Source organism: Monopterus albus, unplaced genomic scaffold (assembly GCF_001952655.1).
Source record: "Monopterus albus unplaced genomic scaffold, M_albus_1.0 scaffold20.1, whole genome shotgun sequence".
Lineage (NCBI taxonomy): Eukaryota > Metazoa > Chordata > Actinopteri > Synbranchiformes > Synbranchidae > Monopterus > Monopterus albus.
Genome location: NW_018127900.1, coordinates 811,306 through 821,479, shown reverse-complemented (window position 1 = coordinate 821,479; position 10,174 = coordinate 811,306). Strand labels below are relative to the sequence as shown.

General features: G+C 39.2%; 1 protein-coding gene across 2 annotated transcripts in view; it reads right to left on the bottom strand.

Moving 5' to 3' along the window:
- Positions 1 to 10,174, bottom strand: part of ipo11 (importin 11) — a 108,758-nt gene that overhangs the window by 20,519 nt on the left and 78,065 nt on the right. For both annotated transcript variants that reach the window (XM_020593722.1, XM_020593723.1), the window contains exons 23-28: positions 9,477 to 9,556; positions 9,298 to 9,378; positions 7,985 to 8,080; positions 7,507 to 7,620; positions 6,804 to 6,925; positions 1,182 to 1,277 (exon numbers count right to left, since the gene is read on the bottom strand). In XM_020593722.1, the coding sequence (XP_020449378.1) occupies positions 1,182 to 1,277; positions 6,804 to 6,925; positions 7,507 to 7,620; positions 7,985 to 8,080; positions 9,298 to 9,378; positions 9,477 to 9,556 (589 nt within the window). The remainder of the gene's footprint in view (positions 1 to 1,181; positions 1,278 to 6,803; positions 6,926 to 7,506; positions 7,621 to 7,984; positions 8,081 to 9,297; positions 9,379 to 9,476; positions 9,557 to 10,174) is intronic.

Sequence of the window (10,174 nt, the reverse complement as noted above, 5' to 3'; positions counted from 1 at the left end):
GCTGGGGCATCGGTTTCGGATGGGCGCCTTCCTAGGGAGGTGTTCCAGGCATGTCCCACCAGGAGGAGGCCCCAGAAAAGACCCAGGACACGCTGGAGGGACTATGTCTCACGACTGGCCTGGGAACGCCTTGGCATTCCCCCGGAGGAACTGGAGGAAGTGTCTGGAGAGAGGGAAGCCTGGGCATCTTTGCTTAGACTGCTGCCCCCGCGACCCGGTCCCAGATAAGCGGAAAAAAATGGATGGATGGAAGTGTGCTGAACTACAACTGGAACTATTCTCATTCCTAATTACCTAGTAGACAGGTGAGAAGTTAAAGCACCCTACTGAACTGACCTGCTAAATGGCATGTTATTTTACTGAATTATGATGACAGGACGAAAAGAAGTCTGTTCAATTGAAACGTTGCTAAATACAGACAAGAAGATAGCAAAACCCAGTGCTGCCTGTCACATCTGACTGCATTTACAAACATGGACTAAAACCCAGAGGAAACACCCATCCGCAAATACAGTATGTTCCTGTCCATTATGATGCACAGCGGGGAATCAAAACAATCCAACACATCACTGGCAAATACAAAAAACACATGCACTAACCTTTCTATCCAACTTCTCAGTTCATTTTATAGTAGCACATCTTTGGAAGGTGCTGAGCATTTTTGCCAGAAGAAAAAAAGGGGAAAAGGGGTATCTGCATGTAGGATAACATCTTCTACGAAATGAAAACCATGTGGGCAGAGAGGACGTTGGCAGGGCAGAGCAGATTCAGAGTTCAAGAGGTAGACTTTGGCGGGACTCTCCTTCCATAGCGAGCTAGCATTTACTGGGCAAATGCACAGGCCACTCTTTTTGTAGAGAAATAAGACTGGTCTAGCACCACCACTCAGCCTCCTTCAGCAGAGCTGTCAGGATCCATGAGTAAGTGACTGCTCTTCTATATAGTTATTTCCTAGAACTGTTTTTCAAAGATTTGTTTTGGATAAGCTTTAAAAGCACACCTGAAATTGCACAGAATCAAGTATTTAAGACTAATATTTTAAGTCTTCATTCATCATGCATGAGCTTTGTCAAAATTACAAACTTCATTCGCTTGTGAAAAGGATGACTGGAAGGTCTAACCTGTGTGACTGAAGTATTTATGCAACTGTTTCTTTCCGTTTTCTCATCATGCATACTTACTCTTTGAAGGTGCCTGTTTCCGGATCTTCTGTCATTACATCATGCAGTGCCTCAACACAGATGTTAATGATGCCACAGAACTTGTCCTGGATCACACTGATAACACAGAGAAGATGCAGGCTCAGCAATCATGAGATTATTAATTTAACAAGCTTTGTGTTTGTGTGCATGCGTGTGCTTAAATCAGAGACTGAGATGTAGACAGAGATGGGGATTTGTCAAAAACAAGAAAATCATCAAAAGCAACATCACAGCGGATGTTTGAGGTCTAAACTAAATTCTGGCAATGCTGAATGCAGCTGTCAAAACCAACAGCCATCCAGAGAAAAGGGCATCTAATGTACAGGTATGTCATGCATCAGCTGACATCACAGCACACATCCAGGTGTTTGTTTTCATGGATCTCATCAGTTCACATTTTCCATCTCTATTCCTTACATGCACTCTTGGCATAAACATTTTACCACAACATAAAAAAGCCCAAAGCATTATATGGATAACAGCACACTGCTGTTTTCTCCTTCCACAACCCTACAGAAACATGTCCCCATTTCCCTGATCAATCAACACAATAAGCATGAAAAATAAAAATCTTGCAGAGTTTGTGTATTTTTTTTTTTATTCTTTTTGCAGAGAAGCAGCAATGTAGAGCATGGCTGCCTGGCTGAACCAGAAATCTTTAAAATATGCTGGCTAACAACACGCACACCACCCGAGCTTAGAGAGGAACAGCAGTCACCGATTATTTAAAAGCAAAGGTAAAATGCAGGGAAGGAAAAAATACAAAGACAAGGTTCTGTCAGTTCCAGTACTTGGTAGACCCTGGGCAATGCTCCATAATGGTCGCCGAGTTTAGCAAAACATGGAAAATCAGTGAATGACAGACATATAATCAGCAGAGAACGCAGACATGTCTCTTATATAGGATTAAAAAAAAACTTTTCCACATACAACAGTTAGATACAGTACATGCTATTTCTTTAGACACTGCCATCAAGAGTGAAATAACGTGAAAGCTGAGCTACAGTAACTGAGGGGTTTATCAAGCATCTGCAATTACAACCCTATATTCTAAAACTCCAGAGTCATATACAGACATACACAAACACACACTCCACAGATCAAAAGTCCTAGTGCAGAAGTAGAAGAAAAGAAATTTAAGGTTAACAAATACTGTGGGAAATGTCTAATTGAACTAAAAAATATAATGTGTTCAAGTGAATTATAAACTGTTGCTTCTTGCAGTCAGTAACATTTCACTAGTAATAATCTGGGAGTGTAAAATACATCCCTGCATATACCTCTGCCTCCAATTTCCTAACAATAGTCTCAAATCGGCAGCCATAGCAACAGCTGGATCCAGGCATATTACAGATCTCTTATCGCACATTTAAACATGTCTGTCAATTCTAATTCTATCCAGAGCAACACCTCTTCAGTGATTATCTTCTAATGGCTGACTAATGCTACTGCTTTGTGCCCGCCATTCAAATCAGTTTAAGTGGAAACATGATCTGAAAACTGACAGCCTGCATGCAGAGACATCAGAATCAACTGTGTCTGTTGTCTTCACGCCATAAACAAAAGGTGGCTGCAAGGAGGCGGGGCACAGTAACCACTGAGGGCAGCACATCAAAATATTTTTTCTGTTTATTTCTGCCCCACATCATTTTTTTTTCCAAAACAAAGCACAGATTTTTATTCAGCAAACAAATATTTCATCATATTAAATTCACATCTTCGTTGTATGGTCAATGGCAATAATGGATCACGATAGAATCTCTCCTAAGAAAGGCAGTGCCACACTGCTATATGTTCTCTCGACAGTTCTTCTCCTTGTTTCTTACTTAAAAACAAATTCTCTGAAACAAGTTCAAGCTGTCAAAAGTGGTTGGCATCCACTATTCTCTATTTAACAACAAAAAAAAGGTACAGTAAGTTGCTTTGGATTTTCAATGCAACATACCATTTTAAATTACATGACATAAAAATGGCATGGGCAAATGCAATGGGGCCCTTAACATGTTGCAGCACACCCTTCTTAGGATGCTGCTGCAATTGGATGGTATTTGTGGTTCTTAATGAGATTTCTACACTTCTCAAAAGGCCCACTCTTCTCGAGCAAGCTGCTTGAGTTTTCTCAGATTTGATGGGCACTGTCTCCCAGTTGCAAGTCTCAGCTCTTTCCATACAGAAGCTATTCAACTGGATTAAGGCCAGAACTCACAGCAGGCCATTTCAGAAGTTTCCAATGATCTCACCCATTAATGGGTGCTTAGATTTACATCTTGGGTCATTATGCTGTGGATCAATAACATTCAACTGAGACATGAGCTGCATTTCCACCACAAAGTCCCTGGTACTTTTTATTCCTAGGACTTAAAGCCCAAGAACTGTCCCTAGGATAAAAGACCCTCAAACATAATGTGATGTGCATTTCCACAGCAGGGCCGAAGCCCAGGATAGTTTAAACAAATTAGCCGGCTGACGTAAAAGCACGACGGTCGACAGCAGGTTGCAAGAATGCCACTACGGTGGAAGACAGACTGCAGGCAAAACTTGAAATGATCAATTTTCTGCAAGTGTATGCTCATTTAACAAGTGTATTTTTTTCTTACTTGCAATATTCCTCTTGATGGCATTTCCAGGGATGTTGGCTATAGTCCTGCGGACCTTAAACATCTTAAAATATTAGCAAATGTGGTCAAAGGAACATCAGGGTGCTTGGAGATAGTCTTGTAGCCTTTATGTTTGGCAATTTTCATCTTTATTTTCTCAGAGAATTCTCATCTTTTTTTCTCATCTCTGTTCAGTGTGGTGCACAAAAAAGGATACCAAAAAGCACAATAACAACTTCTCAACTAAATAAGCAGAATAACTAAGATTGAAGACAACTGTGATACAAAATGAAGACAATCGTAATATCATTACAATCCACTTTTAAGGGGTACCATTAATATTATAAAGGCAGCTTTTGAAGGTCTTTGTAGAATAAGTAAGAATTTGGTTCATTCACCGCTTATTTCTTTTATTCTCCGGTAAACCAAAAGAGCTTTTAATTTAACACTTCTCAGGAAAACTGAACACTGTTTCAGTGGAGTGTAAAGGTATCAACACATTTAACCACATCCGTATACATATTATATATGTTCCTGATGAGTTTGCTGCAAATGGATTTCAAATAAGCATTACTGATCACATTTTATGCTGTCAAGCACAGCTTATTAGACTAGACCCAAAAATAGCCCAAATGCTTTGATGCTGTAAGTGATAAGTGCTTCAAGACTTAAGATTGTCTAAACTTTACAGCCTAAAGGTTCTTCAGCTTTTCACTGAAACAATGGGGCATGCAGTTCATCCATCCATTCATTCATTATCTACACTGCTTATCCCTGAATAGGGCCGTGGGGGGCTGGAGCCTGTCCCAGCTGACATTGGGCGAGAGGTGGGGTACACCCTGGGTCGCCAGTCTATCACAGTGCTGACATGTAGACAAACACAGAGAACATGCAAACTCACAGAAAGGCACCGGGTCAGCCCGGGCTCGAAACCAGAACCTTCTTGCTCTGAGGCAACAGCGCTAACTACCATGCCGCTGTACTGCCCAGCATGCAATTCATATCAAACCTAAATAAATTTCTAAAAAGTGTGAGCAAAAACAGCAATTAAAGGCAACAAACTGCATAATGTTTGCTTAGGGTTGCAAGCTAATGTAGGCGTGCTCACCCGCCTTGCATCTAAATCTTCATGGGCTGCATGACACTGATAATAAACTACATTTATCACCAAAGCAGAGCAGATCAAATTCTAAATTAATATAAAAATTTTAATGAAATGACAAAATATAATAGCTAATCAACACTTCATCACAAAAAGTACTTCAACTATACAAGAAGAAAATGTGAATCTTCTAAATATGATGTACCAACTCTGAGATGACACTGTTGTAATCATAAGTGGACAAAATGTGGCCACAGCACATCCAGGCAATAAAGATGTGCATCTTGCTGAGTACCAGCATTTAACAGAAGGTTTGCCAACAAAAAGCAAACTGAACTAGTACAACATTTAAAAAAAAAAAGCTGAACAAGAGGTTCTGATGACTAAACTAAAGCAGTCTTCTGTGAAAATGACTTCATGCTGTGCATGTTAAATATAAAATGACTCAATCTAGTGCCCCTAGATCACACAAAAGTCGGTGCTAATTGGGTATCAGTCCTTCCAAAGTTTATCTTACAAAAAGGCCAAACAGAACACTGTTGGAAGAATGGAAATAATCACAAAAAGAAAGTAGACAGATTTAATAAAAACGAGATGTGAAAGTGAAAAAAAAAACAGTTTTCTCTTTCGGCAGTTCATCTGATAAACTTGATAAAACAATGCAGTCATAAGAATACAGAAAATACATGAATTTGAGAGATGTTGCAACACAAAATACAGTAAATGATCAAAGCCAGAAGCAACAGAAGCTACTACTCCAATCTAGTAATTATATTCCTTATACTTTCAACAACTCTCAGACAATATTCCATCCACTATGCAAACGAAGCACACACATAGGTTTTTAAAAGAAACATTATTTCTCTCTCATTCCTGACTGCCAGAATGGAGTTCAAAAACCAGCAATGAGTAATAAGAAATACCTAAACAATTACTTTTCTACTATATGTATCAGATGTCTACAGCTGGCTCACAGCCGTCTAAGCTGTGCAGTTTCTATTCAAGCTTTGAAGCAATACGCAGTAGGAGTGTTCATTGTACCACTGTACAAGGACAGTGCATATTACAGGTAGACTTTTTTCTTCTTCTACACATTGAGATTGAAGAGGTAAAGATAAGGAATTTAAATGTTAATGTGGAAAGTAACAAACCACTGTCACTACAAAACAAAACAAGGAAAGATCTGTCATTTATCCAGAAATATAATATTTTTATATAACACACTTCTACAATACCAATCAGTCCTGACTGACAAAATATTGAAGTACTTCGCCTACATTATGTGGTCTGCACATGAGCAATAATTCCTTTTTTATTTTTTCCCTTTTTATTCTCCATGTCCAGAAAAATCCTAACTAATGAAAAGAAGAGGTGATGCAACACAATGGTAAACATGCCCATGCCCCAACTCTTTGAAATATGATGCCGGTATCAAATTTAAACTGAGCATGCATTTTGTCAAAAAACTATGAAATACCTCCAACATTTGATACATTCCGGTTGTACCATTTTCAATTAAATACAGGTTTTAAATTATTTGTAAATCATTGCATTCGGTTTTTATTTACATTTTACAGAGCCACCCAGCTCTGGTGGTCCCACAGAATTTCAAATAATCACACACACAGTTACAAATGGATGAACAAACTTAACTCACAGGTGTAAACCCACACAATCACAAAGTCACTCTGCAGGTTTCTCATTACAGACTTGGACATCTAGTCCAGGGGGAGAGTTGGGAAGTTAGACATAATATAATGTTTAGCGTGGTTGTATGTAAACCTTTTTTTTTTTTACTTTCCCCTTATGAGCACTTACATGAGCTGTGTCGACAGGTTGGGTGCTACTTTTCACCAGCTCAGAGCCCCATCTGCACATAAATGAATGATAAATGTTTCTCACCTATTGTCAGATGGTAAGAGGGAAAGGAGAGCCAGTGACGACAGCTTTCTCCTCTCAGGCTGAGTGATGTTGTCCATGCGGTCAACCCACATCTCTATCACACTGCCCAACAAATGGTCCATCTGGTGAGGGAGAGAAGGGCGAAGGAAGAGAGCGTTAGTACAGAGGAGGGAAGAGGAGACAGAGGAGCAGCTATACAGTTATAAGGAGAGGTCAAGAAGAGTGACAATGTCTGACAATGCAAGATAAAAGTATACAAGCACACCAATTTTACTTTAATATTTAAAAATATGGTTCTTTCGGTGTTACAAAAGTCAATAGAGTTGACCTTCCCTGCTTGTTCTGCCTCATTTAGCTCCCTGCTTTGTCCTCCATCATCAAAAAAGTAGAGCTTGGCAAGACGGAACAACAACTTGGAGAGCAACTCTGGGTCCTTAATTTATTTAGATTAAGGCAGCAATGTCAAAAAAGGCTAAATTAATTTTGCTCTAGGTCACAAAAGAACAATGACACACTAAGAATTTCAGAGAAAAGGGGGACCATTCTATACTTTAAAGTTTTAAAATGTTACCATTTGCAATTCCTTGGTTCATTAGTTCAGCCTTGTTCAAAATGATCCCCTTTTAACAGGCACTTTGCAGTTATGTGTCTCAAACATTCAAAGACACGAGAAGACAGATGAAGGGCAGACAGCGAGCCTCACCTCTTGGCCGCACTCAGAGGCCATTTGAGCGAGCAAAGAGGAGAAGAAACTGGAGTTCTGGAGCAGGACTCGGCCAATGATTCCTAGATAGGTGGACATCACCACGGGATATCGCTGCACAACATACACACACAATGTAAATACACAATCATAAACGGAGCTGCAGAAGCATGCCCACACACAAGTGCTTTCACATAAAGCACAGGCTATCAAGCTTAATAGAGGGGAGAAAATAGGTCTTTAACTGAGTTGATCAATAAGTGCCAAAATATAGTTTCCATAAGATTTTCATGTGACAAAGAGACAAAATTGAAGAACAGACTAGAACTTTCTCATTTTAAGGAAGTATTTTAGGACGTAATAAGCTTAAAAATCTAAACATTTAATAAGACATGACAACTATTAGTAAAATGTGTTGCAGAGAATACAGCATATCTTTACAAGTTTGCCCTTTTATATAGTCCCAGCCCAGACTCACCTCGCCATCCACAATACCTCTAAAGACAGCTGGCAGCAGGGGCTGGAACATATGCGCTCCTAGTATGGGGCTAACCTTTAAAGCTATCTCTACCACCTGCAAACACAAAGAAGGAGCATAAGGGACTTGACTCGAGAGAGGAAAGAAAGGAACAGTAGCAAGGCACGCACGGCGTTCATAAGAGCTTCATTTTAGAGAGATAGCAAAGAATCCTCTCTGACCTACACTATGTTGCAGGCAAGGTTAGTCCCCTTAAGTTTTAGTTTCTCAAAAAAAAACTGAATAACCTCTCTGTCAGGCATTAAAGCTGAAATAAAATGAATATCTGAATAAAAAAAATCAACAGCTTAAGCAACAATGACCAAAACCACAACTTACAGTATGACTAAATAAAAATTTCAGAGTAAAAGATAAAGTGACAGTAGTGTGGTAGTGGTATGCATCACTGTGCTCGTATGTCAGTGATTGAAGCTGAAGCACAGAAGCAGACAGTGAGATGCTCATAACTGTCTATTTAAGACTGCATGCATATGAACCTTTCAAAGAAATGCATACCAAGTACTCTGATGCCTCTGTTCTCAGTGAAGTGAGCTGTTGTGTACAGCAGGTTGGTAGGTTTATTGTCTGCTTGCTCAAAACAAAGGATTACGAGGAGCCAGATGTGCAATATTGCCACTGAGCTTTATAAGATGAAACTCAAAGACCTCATGGCTGTAGTGCATATACTACTCAAGCAGGGCAAATATCACATATACAACCTTCTTTCAAGACAACTCAGGCAGAGGCACATGTGTATGCTCATGTGTGCACACATACACATCAAATCCAAGAGTACCAAGACATAACAGTTCAGAAATGTCTTGAACAAAAACAACTTTCCTGAATAACTGATTTAAGAAGTTGTAATTAACATTAACCTCATCACTATTAGTTTACAGCCTTGTTAGTGTCTCTCCCAAATCCATCACTTTGATGTTATATTTAAAAGCATCTGGCCGGACAGAGATGAAGAGATGGCTGTTTGAGGTACCCTCTGTAACATGTAACTCAAATAATTTATTTGTTGTGAGTATATCAAGGGTTTATAACAATTCACAAGCAGCATAGTCTGTGTTTGTTTATGACTATGTGCCTATGTATAGACCATTTTATGCCACGTCTAATGCATCGGCTCTATTGCGGGCCACATAGGTTAAACAAACAAACAAACAATCTGGTGGAACTTAAGAGAATAAAAATGAACTCTGAAAAAAGAGGGAGAGAACAAACAGAAGCAATATAGCTCTGTTATGAGAGGAAGGCAGTGACAATACCTTGAGCACTTGGACCTGGCCCTCATTCGTGATGTCTCTCAGCAGATCACAGAAGGATCGACACAACGATTCTGCATAATTCTGGAAACAATTTTTAATATACATGGAACTTATACTGTATATGATGCACTGCACTAGTGAGTTTGTTTTCTTAAGTGTTTCACTTGTGTATATCTCACCTGCAGGAACTCTGGGGCAGATAAGTACATGTAGGCATTAACGATCTGAAAGCAGGTACGCAGGTTCTCGGAACTCAACTCTGAAAGAGAACATCAGATGTTCTTTACCAAAAAGGACAAAATGGTTTAAATGATGGATGCAGGCAGGAACAGAGGGAGCAGACCAAAAGGGAGAAGTAAAGGCATCTGCTGATAAATGAGCCACCTGGGCAAGACTATTCTGGACAGTACTGCATAACAGATGGATGGTCTTACTAACTTTGGTCATGAAAGCAGTTGTTAAGCATGTGCTTTACTTAAGGAAACGTTCAGGGTTTACAGGGGGTGGTAAGAGATGATTAAAAAATTACTAACTTCACCTACTATGATTCAAAGCTATATGAAAATAATAGCTATATAATAATAAATGGGGAAGAAGAGTGTCTCAACAGGTAAAGTTTTTCCATAAATTTTAAAAATTAGGGCTGAACAAACTAAATACTGATAAAGTCAAAACAATAAAACAATTCAATGACAAAAAATTCAATGGAAAAAAAGTGGTGTAGCATCCCTTTTGGTTTTCAAGACGAGATAAGATCGCTGTATGTAAAGTATAAAGTTAAGACAAGTTGTTTCTTCACTCTGAAACAAAAGCTGTTTTATTAAAACCTCCATTTGAGTGCATCCTATTTTGCTCTTATGTACAAAAGGGAAATTCT